General features: G+C 43.6%; 1 protein-coding gene and 1 long non-coding RNA gene across 13 annotated transcripts in view; one reads left to right on the forward strand and one right to left on the reverse strand.

The window, feature by feature from the left end:
* Positions 1-24667, forward strand: part of ICA1 (islet cell autoantigen 1) — a 154262-nt gene that overhangs the window by 32804 nt on the left and 96791 nt on the right. For all 12 annotated transcript variants that reach the window (XM_066353949.1, XM_066353951.1, XM_066353952.1 and 9 more), the window contains 2 exons: positions 4389-4512; positions 9153-9351. In XM_066353949.1, coding sequence (XP_066210046.1) covers positions 4389-4512; positions 9153-9351 — 323 coding nt within the window. The remainder of the gene's footprint in view (positions 1-4388; positions 4513-9152; positions 9352-24667) is intronic.
* LOC136383962 (uncharacterized) lies at positions 4476-6640 on the reverse strand. Its single transcript, XR_010747505.1, has 3 exons — positions 6582-6640; positions 5718-5804; positions 4476-4545 (listed from the first exon to the last, which is right to left on the reverse strand). It is a non-coding gene; the product is annotated as an uncharacterized lncRNA (long non-coding RNA).

A 24667-nucleotide genomic window follows, 5' to 3' on the forward strand; every position in this document is an offset into this window, starting at 1 on the left:
ATGGAAATCAACAAATAAGGAGGAGAGACGCAGTCCTTCCTTATAAAATAACTCCAGTGAATAAATAGAGAAAGGCTGAGAAAGCCACAAAATCATGAGGCAAACATGACCATAGCAACTGTGACAGTTGGGATGCTCTGAAAGATGTCATAATTCAGGAAAGTTTGAGGAGAAACAGGATATTTGCATAGTCTTGTGTATTCTCCCCCCAAGATTTATAATAATTACAAAAAGGGGGGAAAATTATAATTTCACAGTAGACATTCAGTCGACAGCACCCAAGGAAGTGATGGAGGTGAACCTCCCCAGGGATAATGCGTGTTGACCACATGCAGGCCTGATACCATGCACTCAGCTGTGTGGGTTCTTTCCCCAAACCTGTAACCCCGGGGTCACAGTGAGAAATCAGACAAGCCCACTGCGGGGGCAATTCTGCCCAAGACCTGACAGGTGCCCACACAGGGCATCACGGGCGTGAGAGAGAAGAAAGACGGCGCTGTCCCAGACTGGAGGAGACTAGGGAGACGCGACAGCTCGACGCAGGGCAGGATCCTGGACTGGGTCCTGGAACAGAATGATGGGAAACCTGGTGGAATTTAAATAAGGCTGCGGTTTAGCCAATAGTCGTGTACCAGTGTCAGTTTGCTGGCTGTGATCGTGTGCCATGTGTTATGTAAAATGCTAACATCCAGGGATGCTGAGGAAGGGTATCCAGGAACTCTATTCCACTTGCAGTTTTTCTGTAAGCCTAAAGTTATTTCAGAATTAAAAGTTTTTCAAAATGTACATTGGAACCTATGGCTTCTCTGCCGAAAATCCTCCAGTAGCACTTTAAATAAGATTCAAACTCCCAGACCGTGGCTTATAGATTCCTACGTGATCGGCCCAGCTCACCCCTCCAGCCACGTTCGTCTTCATCCGCCATGTGACCTGAGGCCTTTGCACTCACTGTTCCTCTGTGTGAAGTGTCCCTGCCTGATCGTTTCAGGAGTGGCCCCTTCTTGACCTTCAGAGTTCAACTTCATGATCACCTGCTCAGAGAACTTCCTTGACCACCAGTCCAAAGCAGCTGCTCGTCTCTCTTACTCTTTATGGTATTGAGTTAGTGATTCTGTATTTGTTTTATTTCCTATCTGCTGCTGCTTGAACGTAAGCTTCATTAGAGCAGGTACCCCGTGTGTCTTGTTCGTTTGTATAAGATCACCCATAAACTAATTCACTCTGTACCGAGCGAAATAATGCTGCCAGAATAATTGCTTTTATAATTCTTTAGTTGCATTTTTAGGGCACATCTGCAAATCTAGGCAGCAATTAAATATGCATAGGTTTTTAGTTGTCTCTGCATTTGTAAACCTCAGTGAAGTGAAAACTTGTAGTCAGTACAAACTTTTTTTTTTTTTTTTTTTGTATTTTTCTGAAGCTAAGAATGGGGAGAGGCAGTCAGACAGACTCCCGCATGCGCCCAACCGGGATCCACCCGGCACGCCCACCAGGGGGCTACGCTCTGCCCACCAGGGGACGATGCTCTGCCCCTCCCGGGCGTCGCTCTGTTGCGACCAGAGCCACTCTAGCGCCTGGGGCAGAGGCCAAGGAGCCATCCCCAGCGCCCGGGCCATCTTTGCTCCAATAGAGCCTCAGCTGCAGGAGGGGAAGAGAGAGACAGAGAGGAAGGAGAGAGGGGTGGGGTGGAGAAGCAGATGGGCGCTTCTCCTGTGTGCCCTGGCCGGGAATCGAACCCGGGACTTCTGCATGCCAGGCCGACGCTCTACCACTGAGCCAACCGGCCAGGGCCAGTATAAACTTTTGAGCTATCTATTACCTTAGAAGAATTTTAAAGGTCCATAAGTTAATTTCAACATTTGGATTTTAAAATTAACATTAAGGGAACAAACATCTCGGAAAACAATGGCTATCACTCCTTGGATGCCTGATGTGGCTCAAGCTTTTAAAACAATTTTATTGATTGATTTTTAGTGAGAGAGGAAGAGAGAGAGATAGACAGGAACATAGATCTGTCCCTGTATATAACCTTACCGGGGATCGAACCATCAACCCCCATGCTTTCAGACGAAGCTCCAACCAACTGAACTATCTGGCCAGGGTTGATGATGATTCAGCTCAAACTTTTTCCAGTCACCCTCTGAGCAGCACTGCCAGTTAATCAGAGTCTGGCTCTTAAAATGAAACCTATTTACCACCCCAAGTTCAATTCTCAAGTGCACAAAGTAACCAAAAATGATTTTTCAAATGCTTCAACCTTCTAGGTTTATTTAGGAAAGAGTACATTTCACCAACCATGCAATCATGTACGTTCCCTGAATTGATTTCTTCTTAGCTTGAAGCCAAATGTGTTCATTTGTATGTGACTTGAGGCTTCAAGGTAAAATAGGTGGCAGTAGCCTCATGCTATTGTGAACAAAAACATGAAATGGCTTCCCACAGGGAAAGATTATTTGTGCAATTGAGTGGGTCTCACATTGGAAAGTAAAGAGAAGGAGTAAAAGGCATTAAAAAACAACAAGACGTCTTATAGGAATTTTTTTAAAGCTACAGAGAACCATGGCATAAATGTCAAATAAACATTGAAAGTGAAAGACAGTGTACAAGGATAACAAGGGGGAAATTATAGTTAGTTTAGTAAGCATTTACGTGGAGGATCCATAGTTTGCATGAGGTCCCTTTCCTGAGACATCTTCGAGTCCCATAGGAGATAGACACACACCCACCTACTCACTAACACTAACACCGATATTCAGAGAGCATTGCTAGCTCCAAGAAACAGGGATCCATCACTACTTCTTTGAGCTGGACTTTGACCAGTGAACTTGAATCTGAGAGACAGAAAGGGGATAGTCATTCATCTCCCACAAAGAACGGCTTCTAAAAGCTTCTCCTCTGAAATGTTTAGAGTGAACCAAGGTCGCAAATTAGTAAGGAAGCCATAGGGCGTTCAACCTTCACCTTTGGATTTCTGGTTCCTGGCTAACATTCTGTAGCCATTGTTGGAGAGGGTGGGTCAGAAATGGGGTGCTTTCTGAAAGAAATCTGGATGGTTACTGAAAACAGACAAGAATTCCAGTAGCATTTAAAAAGCAGTTTTAGAAACACGTGATGTGTAAAAGCATCAGTACAGCAATGCGAAATAAGAGTAGTAGTGTTCAGAGTATGTCCATAGCAAATGCTGTGTTTAGAGAAAAATACATTTCTGGAAGCTTACATCACTCCTTGCTCAGCTGTTGGTGATTGTGTATTGAGGACCAGTGGCTGTGTTATAACTCACTGTTCATTGTGTGGGTGCCCTGTGTTTGATTAAACAATCTCCGCTACAGGGACAGAGTGTTTTGCTATTATAAATAATGATGCTACGATGATCTTTTTTAAAAAATTGATATTAGGGAGGAAGGGAGAGAGAGAGAGAAATACATCGATTTGTTGTTCCACTTATTTATGCATTCATTGGTTGATTCTTGTACGTGCCCTGACCAGGGATTGAACCCACACCTTGGCGTATCAGGAGGACGTTTTAATCTGAGCTACCTGGCAGGGCCGGTATCTTTATATATACATCTTTCTGTCCATTTTACCACTTCCTTGGGATGTACTAACAGAAGTGCAATGACAAGAGACATTTGTATTTACTGCCAAATCAATCTGTAGAAAACTTGTACCAGTCACTATCTCACCAAGAGTATCATCTGAGGTTGTCTTTAAAAATAAGGACCAATATAAATATCAAATTATTATGTTGTGTACCAGGAACTAATATAACGATGTAGGTCAATTATACAATTCTAAAAGCAAGATTAGGCATAGCTGATCCAGATTCGGTTCCAGCTCTGCATTGAAAAAATCCAGCAAGTCATCCGTCTCCCCCCACTCACTCCTCATCCCCCACCTCCAACCAAAACCCTCGGTCATGGATAGAGGTGTTCGAATTGCTTCACAATCAAGGAGGATGTAACTCAGAAAGCAGAGATCAAAAAGTCAGCAAGAGTGAAAAACAGAAGGGAACTGGGCCTCCATTATAGGCAGCCACTAAATATTCCCACAGTCATACTTGACAAACTCAACTTTCTCAATTCAGCTCGAAGCAGCACATTATCGGCTCGCTTTACAGGACAGAGGTCATTCTCTGGTTCTGATTACAGGGCACCAAACGCACTGACAGATGTAGTCGAGTGAATTTGATCTCTCGGTTTTGTACAGGGAAGAACAGCATGAAAGTTAGAGGGAGGGGGTGGGGAGCTTACCTTGTAGCCTGTCACTTGGATTTTATTTCTCTCATTTTTGACTCGAGAAGAGAGAGGACCTTGTGATTTGTCACCCTGCTTCCCTCTGTAATAAACATGCTCATTGTTCACGGCTCTTTTTGGTCTTTTCTTCATCAGTCTTGTCTCAAGAAGAAAACGAACTGGGAAAGTTTCTCCGATCCCAAGGCTCCCAAGATAAAACCAGAGCAGGAAAAATGATGCAGGCGACAGGAAAGGCCCTCTGCTTTTCTTCTCAGCAAAGGTGTGTGGCCTCCCTGGGGGCTCGTGGAGGGATCTGTTGAGAATGTGGGACCCACTTACTCAGAACACCGAAAAGTCTCTCACCTGAGACTGACAAGCTATTCTGTTCTCAGCTGTTGTCTGTTTGTACTTATTCTCTGATTAAGGTCACAGGTATGATATTCTTCTCCTCCTTATGAGAATTTAAAAATATTATTTTTTCATACTTCTTCTGGTCTATTGGTCAATTTAGGTGCCACTCAGTGATGTCCTAGGCATGCATATATATATATATATTTGTATTTTTCTGAAGCTGGAAACGGGGAGGCAGTCAGATAGACTCCCGCATGCACCCGACCAGATCCACCTGGCATGCCCACCAGGGGGCGATGCTCTGCCCATCTGCAACCAGAGCCATTCTAGCACCTGAGGCAGAGGCCATAGAGCCATCCTCAGCGCCCAGGCCAACTTTGCTCTAATGGAGCCTTGGCTGCAGGAGGCGAAGAGAGAGACAGAAAGGAAGGAGAGGGGGAGGGGTGGAGAGGCAGATGGGCACTTCTCCTGTGTGCCCTGGCCAGGAATCGAACCCAGGATTCCTGCACGCCAGGCCGATGCTCTACCACTGAGCCAACCGGCCAGGGCCCCTAGGCTTATATTTGACTTTGCTCATTGCCTGTAGCAATCAGTCTGGTGCCCTTCCAGCAGCTGATCAAAGCAGTAGCCTAATGAGACCAGGTGGAATGGTTCCTTCTCTGCTCTCTATAGACCAATTAACTTAAGAGCATTATTGTTGAAGATGTCCCAAGCTGTTCTGCTCAGGCCCTGGACAGCAATCAGCAGTCCTACCTGGGAGCGTGCTAGAAAGGCAGAGTCTAGGCCCCATCGTAGAACTGCTGAATCCCAACCTGCATTTCAATGAGATCTTTGTTGCTTTTGATGCACATCCAAGTCTGAGCAGCTCTGGTGCAGAGGAAGTTGTGCTAGGTCCGTGGCTTCTGTTTTGAACACTGCTGTGACTCATTTTTACGGTCTGTGTGGAACACGCAGGAACCCCTGCACACAGCTGCACTTTGTGCCCAAGAAACTGACTCTCCTCGCCTCCTCCTTCGCCAGTAACTAACAAGCCTCCAAAAACTGTCAATCACTACTATTAGGCAGGATTGTACCTAAATAAGGCTTATAAGTGGTAGCTTCCAGAAATATTCAGGCTACAAAAATGTTGCTTACTCAGATTGTCCAACCTTTTCTTCTGTTAATTTCTCCGTACTGCGTTCTCTCCCTGTGGGCCACGAGCAGGACTATTACACAGTGTTCCTGTGAAAACCAAGAAAGGAGGAGCAGAAAAGAGACCAACTGTGTTAGTTTCTCAGCATTCCCACTGCTGGGCACTCGGGTTCTTCCTAATACATTTGGACCCTGACCTGGAGGGCAATGCCAACTTTCCTACTTGAATGAAACCATTTCTAATAGTTCTCTACCCCAGTTTTCCAAGAAAAGCGTTACTTTATAATTTTGAATTGCACCTTTTAATCTTATTATAACTGTTATTCCTTATAAAGGTACTTATTCATTCTAAAAAAAATTTAAAAACAGAGAAAAACCAAAAGGACAACATTTTAAAAATCAACTAAAATTTTAGTATAGATTGTGTACTTCTAACTGCTTGATGCTTTCTACCACAGACATGTGCCCTAGCCTTACAAGGATAACTGATTCTTGAAAATTTTTCCATAAATTATCATATGTTAAGCATATAATTATTACTAATTTCAGTGGCAAAATTCTTACGTAGACCTGCATGCCAAAATGAACATCCATTTATGAGAAACAAAGCCAAATCCTTGGACACACCACTACAAAAACTACTGTGACTGATCACATAATTATTTCATAATATGGCTATCCAGCTATACCCTTTTGTACTGGTATACCAAATTATCTCACACAGCACGCATTTGGTACTATAAGTTTATATAATCTAACCTTTGGATACAGATAAAAATAATAAAAGAAATCAACAAAAACAATGCAAATGATATGTGAGAGTGTCACTATGACAAAGTCGCAATCTGCCCTACATCCATAACTTACGGCAGCTTGGTCAGCCTGCCATTTGGACGGTGGCCTCCTACAGCATGCCTCTGGCTCCATGGCGCTCAGCTGCCCACCAAGCACCTGGAATCCAAACCAGTCCTGCTAGACATGAAGAAATAGGAGGATTACATAAAACCCTCATGAAGTTGAATTTTCAGACCTTGAATAAACATAATTTTGGCTATGTCAGAATTTGTTTTGAATATAAACAGCACCATCCCATACAATTTTTGTATAGTATTGCATTTTGATTATTTATCAAGTTGATTTTTCTGATGAAATAACACTAACCACCTTTTTATGTCCATTAGACATTTTTTAAAAACCTCTACAGCAGAGTATTCTATTATCCAGGCACACCATGATACATTTCACCTGAGTCCTGTGCACAATTTGGATCACATCCACCTTTACTGACTGAGGAATAAATGCCTTTGGAGTAGACCTTCAGGCACTTTATTAACCATTCCCATTGGGTAGCTTTTCGTGAATGAAAACGTGGGCCAGTCTTTCACTGAAGCTTGCTGGTTCAGTCACTGAGTTGTTCCTTGGTCTGGACTCGGTTTCTGGCACCACATGTGAAGAGATTTTTACCTTTCTGATTTTACATGAAGCAGTTACAGGGAAAAAAAAAAAATAATGAAGTGCTTTTATATGCCTGCTTCTTTTCTTCAAGATCTTAATCGCTATCCTCATGTCATTACATCTTCAAAAGTTTGGGTCCAACTTTACCACAGTCAAAGAAAAAGAGAATATTTTATTCACCAGACTCTTTTTCAGCCAGTTCAGGAAAAGTGGCAAAATCCAAGGGACAAGAAAAAAGAACCCAGAAATAAACAGGACCCTTAGGGGGACGACGGAGGGCCCCTTCTCCCCTCCAGTAGAAGTCTCCAACTTTATAAACCTTCACACCAGTGTTTGTTTTCCCGACTTATTTGGCAGTCAGTGCTACAACTGCTCATTCAGTTTGATGAATGGTGAGCATTAAACTTAATCCGGTGGTGATAAAGCACAGGCTTACTTTATGACACAACAATATGTCTTTGAAAATGACTTGCAACACCTAGGTAGGACGATTCGAGCAAGCTGTTTTTAAAGAAGTGCTGAATATTGAAATACAGTCCTTTACAGATAAAAGGGAAAGTAAATAGTAAAAGAGATATTTTTCTTATTTATTCATTTTTGTTTGTGTTGTTTTTTTTTTTTTAGAGAGAGAGACAGGAGTGGAGCGGGGCAGAGGAGAGAGATGAGAAGCATTAACTCATCGTTGCTTCACTTTAGTTGTTTAGTGACTGCTTCTCTTACATGCCTTGAAGGGCAAGAAGGGGGCTCAAGCCAAGCCAGTGACCCCTTGTTCAAGCCAGTGACCTCGGGCTCAAGCCCAGCAACCTTGGGATCACGTGAATGATCCCACACTCAAGTCAGTGACCCTACGCTCAAGCTCGTGACCTCGGGGTTTTGAACCAGGGCCCTCAGCATCCTGAGTCAATGTTTTATCCCCTGTGCCACCACTGGTCAGGCAGGACATTAGAGTTTATTGCTATATCTATAATCTTATCATACTGTACACATGTAAGGCATCATCAACATTGAGGGACTTGTCAAGAGCTCACTTCAGCTCACTAACAACATTGTTCCCACCACCTAGGTACATTTGCATTTAAATTGAAATGTAAATGTTTCTCTTAGTTTTCTTTTTTGACCCTTTGCCTTGCAACTTAATGCAGATGACTTTTTTGAAAGTGAAATTCATCTGACATTACTGTTTAAGGTAGGAATATGAAAGAAGCAGTACATTTCCACCCAAAATAAATATTTTATCCAAAGTTTGATATACATCAAGCATTATTTTTTTTGCTGAATAAATAATGATATGTCATAGCCAATATTGAAATATTATACCCAGTTCATTGTATAATATACATTTGTTTTCAGTGACGTATCCTTAAGTTTTGTTTTCTCATAAGGATCAAATCACAAACCTATCTGAAAGCGCTGGGTACAGAAAACCCTCAGTACCTGCACTTCTCTCCTTCCCTGACCATTTAGAATGCTCTGCCTGTGCTTCATTCTCTATGGGAACAAGCAGCAAATGCCCAGGCCTTTGGAGAATAATCCAGAATGACCTAGCCAGGGAGACCCTGATCACACACAGGTCCATCTCTCCCCAAAGGGCCAGGCTGCAGAGGAGCAGCCGGCAGGAGTGGCCAAGAGTAGACATGGGAAATGGTTATGCCTTGACCTTTCTCCGTTAACACAGATGGTGCTAGCTTCAAACAAGTACTCTTTGCCCAGGCATGAGGCCGCCCACAACAACGCCGATGGAACGACTTCCCAATAGTACAGTTAAGTAATGTAATCTAAGAGATCAGGACATGGCTAATCCTCTCTGGCTGACTCATCAGTTCCCAAACATTTCAGTTATGTTCTAATTCATCAAACGTTTCTACAGCATCGTCTATGTTGCAGGCACTGTTCTAGGCTCATGAGTTTAAGATTGGTAAATTGTGAAGGACTCAAACCGTTAGCCCGCTTAGTTTCTAAACTGTGGCACTCTCGTCGGTCTAGGTTAGCCTTGCGAAATCCTTTGTGTCGATTTCACCAAGAAGTGGAGACGTTTCGGCATCGGGCCATCTCGGACACTTGGCTGACAGTCAACCGCATGGAGCAGTGCCGGACTGAGTACAGAGGGGCATTATTATGGATGAAGGACGTGTCACAGGAGCTGGATCCAGACCTCTACAAGCAAATGGAGAAGTTCAGGAAGGTAGGAGATTCTCTGAGCGTTACCAAAAGGGGAGCATGCTGGAAGGTAATGGGGTGTGATTTGAATCCCTCTAGTGAGGAAGACACAACTGAAAAGCACCAAGGATGCAATTCATCATCGCTGGTGTCTTTTTATGTGACAGAATACCAATTAATGCAATATAATTCTCTAAGGATAAGAGCGAAGAGACAGCTGGAAACTGCTGGGACTTAGTTACTCGTTCTAATTGAAGTCAGATTTTCAAATAATGTGCACTCTTTGTAAGGTTGTCACTTTCAATGCTTCTCACGCAGAACTAAAAATCAAGATTAGATCAAATGAAACTGGAAGGTGAGAACAGACTGTTGTGGAAATCCTTTTTAATTGCTAATGAATATTAAAATTAATAGAATAATAATGCTCCTTTGTTTTGTGAATTGGTTCCGAAGCTGTAGCGTGTGGCATTGACTCCATCTCTAATGGATCTCCTCAGAATTTTGTCTGAGGAAAATATATAGCTGAGGAGATGGGTATGCTCCTCAATTTCCCGGAAATAACTAGTGAGCAGGAAAGAATAGTATTCCCTTGGTTTTTAAAATTGTGTTGTGTGTCTGGTTTGCTGTTTGAAGATTTGTTCAAACAAAGATACATCCCACCACCAGGTGGCAGTCATGCACTGAGTAACGGTGAAATGCAAAGAGTTTTGTTGTGGACATAGTCCATGGTTCTTTGTTTGGTTGACTTAGCTATATTTCTGCGAATGGAAGAAAAAAATAAAGTAAATGTTAGGTTTTACATAATATTGTATCAACTGTCTTATTACTCATTTCAAATGATTCAATTATATTGCTCAAAATCCCTAGATTTATTTTTAAGTACGTACATCCTTGCAGAGCTGGGAATGGGAATGAAAGGCCAAGGGATCCCAGCAGGTTAGATGTGGGGGATAGTTGAACGGAGGGAGGGTCAAGAATGGGGAGGAGGGATCTTCTGTTGCTTAAGAATGAGGTCACCAATTCTTAACCTAGGTATTAGAGTCATACACATTCTTTTAAATGCCACATCTTCTGGTTTGTAATCTAGAACCCTTCTCTGTAAAGAAAACCAGAGTTCATTTTATTTGATTGTAGATGACCTTTGTGTGTTAGCCGTGTCTAACTTCTTGGTGAGGCAGGCTTCTGAGCTCATGAAAAATCAGAATTGAAAAGGCATTATAAATGAGCTATGAAACTCAATCCATAAACAAGAAGATCCCAAAATAGTAAATAAAACTTTTCGAGAACTGATCACTAGATGTTGGCGAGCCCAGGCTGCCTTTGAGATTGTTTAACTTTCTTACTAGGCAAGTAACTGGCTTTGTCTTTGACACTTTACCTGGGGGTTGAAGGAGGATGGGGGAATAGAATGGAGAGGTTAAAAAAATAAAAAGAGACAGAAAAACCCTCAACATTATCTGTGGAGTAGAGTGCCCATCACCTTATATCTGCTACATCTTTTTAACTTTGTAATAGCCAAAACACAGATTTCATTTTATAGGTGAAGAAAATGGTACCTATTATAAGTGACTAGCCCAGGGTCAGACAGGGAAATAAAAGTCAGAATCCTAGAAAATTGTGCATGTTTTTTTCCTTAAGAAAATAAAAGGGAAGTTGAAGAGCGTGCCTAAAATGAAAAGGGGCATTTTCATAGTGATGCCACTCCTTTGATTTATTCATTCAACAAACATTTATTGAGCACCTTCTGTGTGCCAGACAATAAAAGTAAGCTTATGATTATTCTGGAAGGCCGGAGAATTTCCTGTGGAATCATGTTTATTTGGTTTTGTTTTGGAGGGTGGTTACTAGCTGTGTAAGGCTGAAATAAAAACCAAGCCCTCGTCATTTGGTTTGAATGTTGAAATATTACCCACTCTTTAGTGTCATCAGTCTGTTGATTTTGGAAAATATGGTTGAAAAAATTCTTTGCCATACAGAAGGAGCTGCAGCGATGCCTTGTCCTGGTCCCATGTGTGCTGGGTTTAATTTAATAGCAGAACATCGTGTACTCAGAATCTAGGGAAAGACTTTTTTTTTTTTACAAAGTCAAAAATTATTTGATGGCGCTGGCCTCTCCACAGGGGCAGGGACTAGACAGGTTCTCTTGACTGCCCTCACACCAGGGCCAGCCCAGCACCTGTCCCCATATCAGTGGCCAGATTTGAACTATTGAATTTGAAGTGTCAAAGGCATGTTTTCTCAAACCTCTAGAGCATTTCCACCACATGCAACTGACCTTAAGATGTTTTGGAAGTTGACGTGTGTGGCTTGCAGGTAGGAAGTAGCATGACCAATCTGTGGCTTGCTGCCCTCTTTGGAATGAAGTTAAATTGTGAAGTTTGCTGTTTGCTTGGAGTCACGACATGAAATTTAACTTTGGGCAAGCTTTGGTGTTTTGTCCCCGTTAGAATTCCATTTTAAACAGGTCTCCATTGATCTCTGAGGAAAAGTGTTCATTCTCAGCCTTCTGGGTGAGAGGTCAAGCTGCAGTTGGCTCCTTGGGTGTCACTGTGGGCTGGGGACTTACAGTCTCTCCTTGGAGACTCCTCTGGCCACTGTCATCATTCAATGGATGAACCTTGAACTGAGGTAGTATTTCGTGAAAAAATTCCGTTCTTTGAGTTCCCACTTTCTGAGCAGACGGAATTCTAAGTCATGCCTCACAAGCGGATCCCCCTGATGTCAGTCTTTAGCATACATTCACTCATTTATTCATTCAAGCAACCAGTGGTAATGAAGCCCCACTGCATGCTGGGCCACAGGTAGGCCACAGGCATGAGTAAACAGACATGGTCACTGCCCTTCAGTCACGTGTAGCCACTTAGGTGTATAGCAAGAAAGCATGGGGCAGTAGTCTGAGGTAGCACAGGCTGCTGCACGGAGGGCTGCCTGTAGGAAATGGCAACTGAACAAGATGTGATGGATGAATAGGAAGGAGCTGGGTGGAGGAAGTAGAGACCAGTGAGCAGAGTTTCTGGCTGAGGAAGCAACTTAGATAAAAGCCTTTAGGTGAAAGCACTTCTAAGGACCTGAAAACCAGAGCACAGAGGGTCTAGTGGGTGTGGGAACGGTGGAGCCCAGACCACGGGGCTGCCAAGGCCCGCGGAGCCACGCCAGAAGGGCTTCTCCTGGAGGGCGGAGGGGGAACGGACGGGTTTGAGAAGGGAAGGGTATGACTAAATCTGCGTTCTCGGCAGCTCCCTCAGACTTTAATGTGGAGAAGGGTTGGGAAGACCCAAGCCTCACGCCTGGGAGCGCTGCTCGGAGGCTTCTGTATGAACCGAGACGAGGCCTGGGGTGCCCATGGAATGAGGAGGGCAGACGCCCAAGGAATACTTTGTTCTGGCCTTTCCCAGACCATCAGAGCACCGCTTTAATTACAGAGCTCCTCATTCTTTCTGGATAGGAGTATAAACAAACAAACAGCAAGATCAAGTGTGCTTCCACCTCCAGCCAAGGCTGTTTTCTTAGTGTTTCCCAATGCGAAGAAACTTTTTTTTTAATAGCACACAGTAAGCACAACAGCAATGATGAATGGAAAACTTAAAATTAAATGAAGTAAATAATCTGTTTCCATTCCGGCCCTCTTTGAAGCACGTAGGCCAGATGACAGAGCTCTCAGCAGCAACGTTACTAGGCATTTATTAAGTGCCTATATTTGGGGATAGAAATACAAAGAGGTGGAAAAGCTTGATCCCAGCTCTCAAGAAGGACCCTGCTAGTCATCTGCTTCTTGTCAAAATTACTGCGATAAACAAGACACCTGGAGAGTGGCCATATGTAGCTATTCTCCCAAAGACCAAATAATAGGAAATGGTAGGTGAACTTCAATGGGTCGGCTGGGCGGCTGTGTGTAGTTGGAAGCCCCTTCTGACAGCGTGACTCACCCCAGCAGGAAAACGGACAGCAGGCTACACCGTGCAGTATGTGATGAGCAGTTACGACGTGTGATGTATGTGCCCTTTGAAGGCAGAGGTAGAGGGTATAATTTAAAAATAGAAGTCAGCTTCTTGTAGCAGATTACATCAGCTTAAGTTGTGAGCTCACACAGAAGAGCGTCGCAGCCCGATGCCCTTGAGAGAGTCCTCCTGTGGTCAATTAAGTGGCTTGTTTTTCCTGAAAGTCAGAAATGGGATGGAGGGTAATTATTCTAAATGGAATAAAAGCTGTGTTAGGTGTAAGAAAATAGTTCTGAACCCTCTAAAGAGATAATATGGAAACATAGACACGGGCATTTGTATGAGTCGGAGTCCTTATGGGCAAGGACGAGGGAACTGGCGTTTTAATGAGGGTCATTTATTAAATGGCTAAATGAAATCCTCCAGCATTTGTCTAGTGTTTTATCACCATCGTTCAGGAGGGTATCTAAAAGGTAGGGAATGTGAACGATGCTCTGGTATTCTCAGGCTTGTCTCTATTTGAAACACTGTTCGATTTCTGAGGGCTGTTAATTCACCCACATCGTATTATCAAAGGATATGTTACTGTGAAAAGGTTCATTAAGGAATGGTGGTGGCTAAATAGGTGGGGCCTTATTAGTGTCCTCAGTCAGTGGTGTCCCTACGGAAGGTTCGGGTCTATAGAGCTTGGTCAAGGACTAGTAAACAGCAGTATTGACATGAGAGGGTGCTTTCCTGTGGGCGAAGACGGGTTAATTAATTTGACAGTATCATTAATTACTGCTGAAATCATTGGTCTTTGTCAGAGGTCGGGCTCTTTTAGCCACGGAGGGCAGGTCCCCTGAGAGCCGGAGACGCCAAGTAATAATGCGGGAGTATCACCACTCAAGCCATCTCCTGTCCGGTGATAAAGGCCTATTGTTTGGCCTGGGCCTTCCAGCTCTCTTGCTTAAACCAGTGTTCTGCTTTGCTTCAGTGCCAAGGGCAGGGCTGAGACTCACCAACCCCAACAAACTGTGTTGAGTGAGTGTGGAGAGTTTCAGCTTTGGGTCCGTACAGTGCACCAACATGATCTGTTTAAAGCAGCACCTTGCCTCTCAGGGCTTTGCTGATCGATACATAAAGGGGTGGCTGAGGGTGGTGCTTCACCCAGTGCTCTTCTGTCTCCCCTAGTTCTGAAATTCTCTGCACTGGGTTGAGTTCTTGGAAGAGGTGAAAGTTCCGTTTGTAAAGCTAACAACCTTTATTATGTCTGTTTCATAACCCTCCAGTTTTCGTCTGTGGGGTTTTGGTGTGTGCTTGTTGTTTGTTTCGTTGGGTTGTCTAATTAGGGTGCCTGTTTCTTGCGGTGCCCGAGAAGATGGAATCTGGCTGCTAAACCCCACCCTCGGTTGCCCTTTCTTTCTACGGCCTCAACGCCGTAGGGCAAACATGCCATTCTCACATGGCACAATTGGGCAGGTAACGAATAATTACGCCCTGGCTTTCATTTCTGAATTTCATGAGATGAAGCCTTTGGGGCTTTGTGTCTTTACTGATTTCCCCTGCTGAACTGGGTGAATAGCAAAAATGAGTTTCAAGGTTAAGACAAGACCATTTGGAATAGCATGCGTGAAACAGATAACTCTCGCAGAGCTGATGGCTGGCTGGCCAGCTGGCTGGCGGCTGCTCCTGGTTGGAAATAGAGGGGAGGAAGGTGCATGAGCTCAGAGTTGGGAGGGCTGTGTGCTCTGTTCCTAGTCCTGCCCACAGCAGCTGTGACAGCTTGGCTAGATCTCCAAGTCCACTGTAATGTTCTCATCCACTAGCGGAGAGACAGGTACTAGAGGGTCACCACGCTCTCTTCCAGCTGTAACATTTTTATTATCCTCTCTCTAAATCATCGCGCTCTGAAACTGTTAGGCTCGTCTGCCGAGACCTGGAGACTGGGCCCGGGCTAACATGCCTTTGGTCAGCGTCATGTTTGCCTCCCACTTCGAGAAAGTTCTGATCTTGCCGGGTCAGCCTGGTCTTACTGCTGTTGCGCTAATATTAGACCCTGGAAAAGAAGAATGTTTCGCTCATACTTCTTGGGTAGAGGAGCCTTCAGTGTTTGCAAACTGACGTTTATCTCTTGTTTAGATATTAATACTTTTGCAAGGGTGAGAAACCCATGACCCCACAGGCCAGCGGCCTGTTTTTGTAAATCAATTTTTTTCTGGGAACACAAGTGTGCCCATTCATTTACTTGTGTCTGTGGCTGCTTTCATAAGCCCATGGCAGAGTTGAGTGGGTTTGTCAGACTGTTGTGGCCCACAGAGCCAAAATGTTTGCTTTCTGCTCCTTTACAGAAAACGAGTTGACTAGAGTTGACTGACTTCTATTACATGTTGAGGTTAAGAAGTCTTAGGAATTAAAAATTTGTTTTAATTATGGTAGAATACACAAAATAAAATGGACTGTCTTAGCCATTGTTAAGTGCCCAGTTCAGTAAGTCCGTTCACATTGTTGTACAAGAAATCTCCAGAACTTGTGCATCTGGCAGAACCGAAACTCGAGTCCCCATTAAACAACCAGTCCCTGTGATCCCCTCCCCCAACCTCTGGAAACCACCATTGTACTTTCTGTGTTTGTGAATTTGACTATAGATTTCTCATATAAGCAGAATCATGCAATATTTGTCTTTTTGTGACTGGATTATTTCATTTTGCATGATATCTTCCAGGTTCATTCATGTTGTAGCATGTGGCACAATTTCCTCCCTTTTTAAGGATAAGCAGTATTCCATTGTGTGTATACACCATGTTTTATTTATCCATTTATTTAGCAGTGCACACATTTGGGTTGCTTCTACCTCTTGGCTACTATAAATAGTGTTGCTATAAAAATGGTGTGCAAATAACTCCTCCAAACCCTTCTTTGGACCCCAAATACATAATAAACAAACATAATATGCGTCTTATGTTTGTCTTACTGAATGAAATTTAATCCTGCCATTGAATAAAAATGAGACTCAAGCTTTGCAAGCAATTTGACTTTATCATCCCAGAAGATAAGTCTGCATACACTAAGTCATAGTTTATATTATCTCATTTCTCTAAGAATAGTAAACACTGGTACAGTTTTTAAAATAAACATATCTAATACTGTAAAAGCTAATGTGTTGGCTTCAAATAGATTTTTTTTTTCATGCGGAGCTTAGAGAGGACTGCTTCTCTCTTGAGAGAAATAGTGACTGTTTGCATGTGGCATTTCTCTGATTGCTGAAGGGGAAAGCTTGCTTTACTCTCAAGTTTCAGAGTGGACTGTGGACAGAAGTGGCTTATCGGAGTGGGAACTGCTCTGGCCCAAGGTCATTCTCCTTTTTTCTGACCGTCCGGCTTTTTCTCCTAAGGCTTGTATGTACTAGATGTCATATGCAAACCTGGTTTCCAGAACTTCATAGATGATAATGTACCAGACATACAGATGTTACCAAGTAGAACCATCAGGTTCCAGAACGAAATGTTGCTATCCAGTGAGCTGGGCTCCTGATGAGGGCTTCTCAGTGCCGCGGCAGCTAGAATCTGTTGAATGAATTCATTATTTCCCTGTTGCAGCGTGGTGTGCTTTTGGCTGCAGGGTCAGAGAGATGGCTAGTTACCAGGGCCCCCCCCCCCCCTTCCACACCACCACAGAATGTTCCATCTGCCTCGCTCTGCTACTGAAGAAGGTGTCATCTTAGATTATGGTTATATGGAAAATCACTGTGTTCCCGGAGTGTGATTTACTAGTTGCTATCTTTCTAGGTTGTCTCCAAGCCTGTCATATCTATATTATTACCCTCTTCTCTGGTTAGCAGCTCAAGTATCAGCTTTCCTAGCCAGTCCTCGTATTCTCTCATGACAAATTAGTTGCAATTTTTACCATCTTCTACAATTTAGTATAAAAGAAGACAGTTGTTGCACCCTGGTGGGTTAGCCCAGCACTCTCACTTTAAAATGTTTATGTTTTAGGGAATCTATCTCACTACGCTATTATTCTTATTTTTAAAAGTGGTTTTTTACCATTTTAAATGGCAAAACCATTTTAAAACATGGTTTGCTTAGAGACACAACACAGAATGTGGGTTTTATTTCATTTCGAACAGGAGTAATAGATCTACCATTTCCTGAATGCCAGGAGCTTTATTGTCCTCTAAGATACTTTTATTAGAGTCAGGGAGAATTCTCCTCAAATATATTCTTCTTTGCAACCAGACTTTCCAGTGACAGGAAAAAAAAAAGATTTGATAGTTGTCTAAATCATTACTTTTACATCAGGCTGCATTTATAAATTGGCTAGGGAGTGTTAATATTTCAGAAGGGAAGCTCTAAATCACAATTGCTTTAGAAAAGAACCTACATTTTGTGTTTGTCATTAAGGAAGACTGGAATGTTTTAAAAAGCATTAAAATGATTGAATTATTTTTGTGAGCCCCCAACAAAGCAACCCAAACAAGATTTATTCAAGCAGTATTGGCCCCATAATGTCATCATAGACTATCTTTCAAAGAAAACTCAGAATCCCCCTGTATCCCAAATCCTAGATCTATCCATACTTTAGTGCTGAACTATCAAAAGAACAAGCCAATAGAACACTGGTAATTTCCGTTCACCGTTCTGAAATTAAAAAAAAAAAAAAAGATACATGTTGATTTCATGGTCTCCAGTGAACTGATACAATCTTTTTTTTTCTTTTTTCTTTTTTTGTATTATTCTGAAGTTGGAAACAGGAAGGCAGTCAGACAGACTCCCGCATGCGCCCTACTGGGGTCCACCCGGCACGCCCACCAGGGGGCGATGCTCTGCCCATCTGGGGCGATGCTCTGTCGCAACCAGAGCCATTCTAGCACCTGAGGCAGAGGCCATGGAGCCATCCTCAGCACCCGGGCCATCTTTGCTCCAATGGAGCCTTGGCTGCGGGAGGGGAAGAGAGAGACAGAGAGGAAGGAGAGGGGGAGGGGTGGAGAAGCAGATGGGCGCTTCTCCTGTGTGCCCCGGCTGGGAATCGAACCCGGGACTCCTGCACGCCAGGCTGACGCTCTACCACTGAGCCAACCAGCCAGGGCCTGAACTGATACAATCTTAATCGAAGGGGAAAATTGGCTGGTGGTCCTGGTGTTACCCAGTTTATGACCCCATCAGCAGTGGTGCTCTGTTCTCTAAAGCGTGCACAGTTCCCCACCACTTTCCACTGATTTCTCTTCAAGAGTGGCTTCCCTTTGGCTCCTTTAATGAGTTTGTGGTAAAACCTGCCAACCTTAACAGAAAGCAGCTTTAAGCGCGTGTGCTACCCATCATCGAGCATAAAACTTTCAGGTCAGTTCCAGGTATGATACAGTTATCCCGTGCGGGGAAAAAAAAAAAATTGTTTCCTGATATAACAAGTATCCCAAACTAAATCATCATCTCGCACAGGATAAATGAAACCCATATACAGGAGCCCTAAAATATTAAACCGACCAATTTGACATGAACTCAGGGAGCCCTAAGAAAAAGCAGGCCCTTGAAAGGCTATCGGTACAACTTTGAAATGAAATTCCCACATGCATTAATCAGGCTTCTGTTGTTCCCATCAAATGAAATATGATTTGGGGGCTTGGTAACACTTCACAGTTGATTGGCTCCTTCTATCCAACCACCCATCTATCTGTCCATCCATCTATTTAAATTCACTCCCCAGCTGTGATCCTGAGACAGCCATTGTCATTTAGATCTCTATTCCTTACTGTGGTTCTTCTGGTGACTGCCGACATTGGAGTAGGGGCTACTTCTCAAGATAGATTAATTATATAAACAAATTGAGGGATGAAAGTTTTTTTTTTCTGCTTTGTTCCCTTAGTTTTTTGTTTTTCTTTTTCTGGGCTTTTAGAGATGGGACTCTGCATTCTTATAAGCAACAACCATTCATGGGTGGTAGATCATGTCCTGAGAGAGGTCCAGGCAGAGATTTGGAAAATACCCACACATAGAAAGGAAGAACTATATGAAAAGTCCATACATTAGTGCGTGAGAAATAAATGAAGGACTTTCTCAAATAGACAAGGAAGCTGAAGAGAAGCTAGCAGAGTAAAAATATATTACATTTAGGATCTTGTTCTCTTTCCATTTTTTTCCCTCTTAAATTGGGGGTGGGGGGGGTGGGTGTAGATGCAGGAGAACCTGGCAATAATAATTGTTTTGGGGGCAGGAGACTAGATTGGGAGATGTCCCGAGAAGAGATAAGAAACGAGAATGAGGTTGGAGTTTTACTGTATGCCTTGCACCTTTTAAATTTTGTGCCCCGTGCATGTATTATCCTTAAAACAATATGCATGAAAAAGAATGAGGATTAATGAGAACAGATAAGATTTGGTAAAAATCAAAGGCATAATGACAGAAAACTCTTAAGAGGGACAAGAAATGGGGAGGATGATTTTTTTGGTTTGCGTTTAATAGAAAGGGAAGAAAGAAGAGACTCTAAAGGCAGAGAGGGGAAGCTTCGTTCCAAAGGTGATGTCATAGGGCAGAGGATGGAGGAGGCTGGAAGATGAGGTCATTTTCGAAAGCCATCAGCAGGGAGAGCCATGTGAGGTGGTTAAGTAACTGAGGGCTGAAAGGATCAAAAATAATGCCCGAGGGAATCCCACCAAAATCAGGGAGGAGGATGAGAATGTTTCTTGTAAAAGCCTTCACTGTTCTGAGAAAACTGGAATGGGCAGCCTTATGCTTCTCCTGAAGGGGGAAAGGTGAGAAAGTAAGGAGACAGCTTTTCCCATTACCCTCCCTGTGTCCCGGAAGGAACACGTCCCCTGTTTTGCATCAATGAGAATGTAGAGAAAATCGTTTCCCAAAAAAAGAATCCAAGAGGGGCAGGGCAGCTATTGCAGAAAGAGAAGCCTGCATGCTTTCTGCCGAACACCAGGGCCTTGGGGTTGGGTGCAGCGTCCTCGAGACTGACGTCTGATCTCTTAGCGCGGAGGTTTTCTGCTGGCTTTCGCGACTTGTCCTGTGTTCGTCCTTCCCTGCTAACGCTCATTCATGCTGTTTAATATGCTCAGTCTAAATCTTTCCCTACGGCGTCTCTCTCAATTCATTTCTCTAGATCTGTATCCTGCTCAATTTCTGAAATCTAGCGATCCCATCAGTTTGGGGTTTTATTTTTTTTACTGATAGTCTTCCAGTTTTTGTAAATGAAATCAGGAGTATTTATGCTCCTACGAGCCCTAATTTTGTCATTAAAATTTCTCAAGAAGCAGTATCAGTTGCCATCAACCAAACTCTACCCCTTTGGCTTCCTGGTATTTATGTATTTACAAGTTTATTTTTAATACGCTGACAAGGGCCTCTGAATGCTCAGGTTTAAAAAGAAACTGACATGCGTGCAGAGTCTAAGCCGCACACCTTCCTGGGCACGCAGAGCGGATGGGGCTCCCGCTCACCAAGTACTCATGTCAGAATCAGGTAAGACTGGGAGGCGTGGGACGGAGGGTTTCCAGAGACTGCCTGGCAGACTCAGGTTTCACTGGAATTGTATCACGGTCACCACAAATCAAGTGTTTTAGAGTAAAAGGTCAAAAGCATCTTTAATTTTAAAGCCTTCCATATCGTCCTCATCCAGGCTGTGTAGGCGATGCCTCCTCACCTTTCCTCCCCGAGCCCTGCCAGGAAAAGCCAGTGGTTTGTAAACTGAAGCTATGTCAGCTAAAGCTTTTATTGGTACTTATTATCCGGGCCTCCGTCTGCTTTTAATTTTAATTTTTCTGCTGAAAGAACTAGCTTTGCCTTTTTTTTTTTTTTTTTTTTTTTTTTTTTTTTTTTTTTTTTTGTATTTTTCTGAAGCTGGAAACGGGGAGAGATAGTCAGACAGACTCCCGCATGTGCCCGACCGGGATCCACCCGGCACGGGTGGACGCTCTGCCCACCAGGGGGCGATGCTCTGCCCCTCCGGGGCGTCGCTCTGTCGCGACCAGAGCCACTCTAGTGCCTGGGGCAGAGGCCAAGGAGCCATCCCCAGCGCCCGGGCCATCTTTGCTCCAATGGAGCCTCGGCTGTGGGAGGGGAAGAGAGAGACAGAGAGGAAGGAGAGGGGGAGGGGTGGAGAAGCAGATGGGCGCTTCTCCTGTGTGCCCTGGCCGGGAATCGAACCCAGGACCTCCGCACGCCAGGCCGACGCTCTACCACTGAGCCAACCGGCCAGGGCCTGCCTTTCTTTAAAAAAAAAAAATTTTTTTTTGCACATCTTTTACTTTAAAATAAAAAGGAACAGCTGAACGTAGTGACGTGGAGGCAGACAATGGACTTCCTCTTCCCTGTCCTTAATGTGTTTTAGGTTTGGGGCAAAACCTCTTGGATTCTGTATTGACCAACTTGTCCCTCTTCTGTCCCCGGCATGTCCTCCTTCTCCCTGCCGCTCTTCAATTTCAGCTAATAAATTGTGTAAGTATAGTGGACAGGAAGAAGCTGATGTTAGGAAAAAGGGGGTTTGGAAAGTAAAATGAAGAGTTCATCAACTTTTTCATTTCCTCTTCAATCGAGAAAATAAGAACAACATATTTTAAGAGAATGTTAAACATGAGTTGTACAAAAGTCAAAATACTGCTCTTTTTTTAAGTATAAATGTTGTCAGAATACAAAAACAGCAGCTATGTAAGCTCCACAGTGCACTATATGATAGGTTAATTTATGCAAGTTTTTTAACATATTTGAATATTTTCCCAGCCTAGGGTTGTTCTTAGCAGTCTGCCTTGTAGCTAGAGTAGCAGCTACTTAAATATGTACATAATGCAGACAATTTCTGATTAAATATTTGTAAAATGCTTCTCAGTTTACAAAACTGCTTCATAGTGACAACTTCACTGAGGCTCACAGAGCAGTGAGGGCGTGAATGCTTGTCCCATTTCACAGCTGTGGCCACCGAGCACCGTGAGGCTGACTGACTCACCCACAGCCATAGACATGAACCCGAGTCCTCTGATGCCCAGGCCGGAGCTCCGCCCACCACTTCTGCTCCAAGTCCCTCCCACGCTGATAAATGGATCCACGTGTCATGCTAGGCCACATGGGAGAGCGTTTCTATGGTAGAGACCCAGCTGCACAGTAAAGTAACAGCTACACCTTCCAGCACGTTCTATATCCTTTGTGCTCATTTTCTCTGACCCCGAGGGCTCCTTTTGCTATCACCTTAAGGAGTATTTGGTTGGTTTGTTTGTTTTTTCCTTCTCACCAAGCCAGCCATCAGGATGACTGCCCTCTGAACATCTGGTCATGTTTCTGTCTTCAGCATCGAGGACGTCTTGGGTCCCACCTTGTTCCGAGTGCCCTTTGTTGTGAAAAGGCTGGTTTCCAGCGTGGGTTTCTTGGGTTGGGGTACCTGAGCCCACAGCAGCCTACCTCCAGCACAGGGCCCGGAGTCGGAATGGATGCTAAGGCTCGGGAATGGAAAGTTGACATCGTGGAGGCCGGCATCCCAGCCAAGGCTCCTCTGCATATTGACTGGCAGGTTGAAAGCCAGTACGTACACTACTGAGAGGGCTTTACTTGTAACGGGCAAGTCGCAGAGGCCCTATAGCCGATAGGCACAGAAAGTTAGCAGGTCACCTACAACATTTCCAGTAATAAAGGACATCTTCCTACACATCTGACTCACCCAGAGTTAGGGTGTTTCTAGCCGGAGTTGAGTATAAGAATCCTCTGAGCCTGACCTGTGGTGACGCAGTGGGATAAAGCGTCGACCTGGAACACTGAGGTTGCCGGTTCGAAACCCTGGGCTTGCCTGGTCAAGGCACATATGGGAGTTGACGCTTCCTGCTCCTCCCTCTTCTCTCTCTCTCTCTCTCTCTCTCTCTCACTCCTCTCTCTCTAAAAAATAAAAATCAATAAATAAAAAAAATTCTTTAAAAAAAAAAAAAAAGAATCCTCTGAGAAGCCAGTTGGACATGGAGAATCCTGGGTGCCACCTCAGGATTCTGATTTGTGAGGTCTGGGGTGGGGACCAGGAATCTGATGTATTATTATTATTATTGTTATTATTGATTGATTGATTCATTTTAGGAAGACAGAGAGGAAAGGGGAGAGAGGGAAGGAAGCTTCCATTTGTTGTGCCACTTGGGTATATATTCATTGGTTGCTTCCCATATGTGCCCTTACTGGGGATTGAACCCACAACCTTGGTGTTTCAGGACGACACTTAAGTCTAACCAGCTGAGCTAACCAACCAGGGCAGGAATCTGATTATTAACAAACTTCCAGCTGATTCCCTTGCTGGAGTCCATGGATCACACCTTGAGACATATTTTCCCAACACACCATTGCAGAACAGCTAGTGCTCACCGTGATGACTATTCCATCCAAAAGGTGATTTTGCTATATTTAATAAGACAGACGTTCGAGACAGGTGTCCTTTGAATGAAGATTGATTTCTTATTCTTTAAAACTCTTTTAGCCTGACCTGTGGTGGCACAGTGGATAAAGCGTTGACCTGGAAATACTGAGGTCGCCGGTTCGAAACCCTGGGCTTGCCTGGTCAAGGCACATATGGGAGTTGATGCTTCCTGCTCCTCCCCCCTTCTCTCTCTCTCTGTCTCTCTCTCTCTTCTCTAAAAATGAATAAATAAAATAAAATAATAATAAAAAAAAGACTAAGCCTTTCCCACCCTTTAAAAAAAACTCTTTAATAGAATTAACTTGAATTATATGGAAAAGTTACTTAAATAAAATTCTTTGATTCCTGAGAATCTCACTAAGTCAATCATTACTCTGCTTCCGGGTACTTACCACACGTTTGCTTAATTAAGCCCTAGAGCAGGGGTCCCCAAACTTTTTACACAGGGGGCCAGTTCACTGTCCCTCAGACTGTTGGAGGGCCGGACTATAAAAAAAACTATGAACAAATCCCTATGCACACTGCACATATCTTATTTTAAAGTAAAAAAAACAAAACGGGAATAAATACAATATTTAAAATAAAGAACAAGTAAATTTAAATCAACAAACTGACCAGTATTTCAATGGGAACTATGCTCCTCTCACTGACCACCAATGAAAGAAGTGCTCCTTCTGGAAGTGTGGCGGGGCCGGATAAATGGCCTCAGGGGGCCGCATGCGGCCCGCGGGCCGTAGTTTGGGGACCCCTGCCCTAGAGCCTAGAGATTTGTGTACCACAGACACTCAGATATACTTACTTTGCTCATCTACAACCAATTTTAACCTTGCTAATTAATCCGTTCTCCAATTTCAACTCATCCCTCCTCAGTGTTCTCCCAGTTGACTCAGAAAACTGAAAGAACTCAAACGGAGCCTCAGGTTACTGAATATCTCAGATTGATTACTCAAGATCATGCTGTTTGGTGGACATGCAGCAAATGATTTTGAGAATTCATTTATACATGTTAAACACAGGGTGTTTTCCAAGAGCGATCTGGCA

Source organism: Saccopteryx leptura, chromosome 12 (genome assembly GCF_036850995.1).
Source record: "Saccopteryx leptura isolate mSacLep1 chromosome 12, mSacLep1_pri_phased_curated, whole genome shotgun sequence".
NCBI lineage: Eukaryota > Metazoa > Chordata > Mammalia > Chiroptera > Emballonuridae > Saccopteryx > Saccopteryx leptura.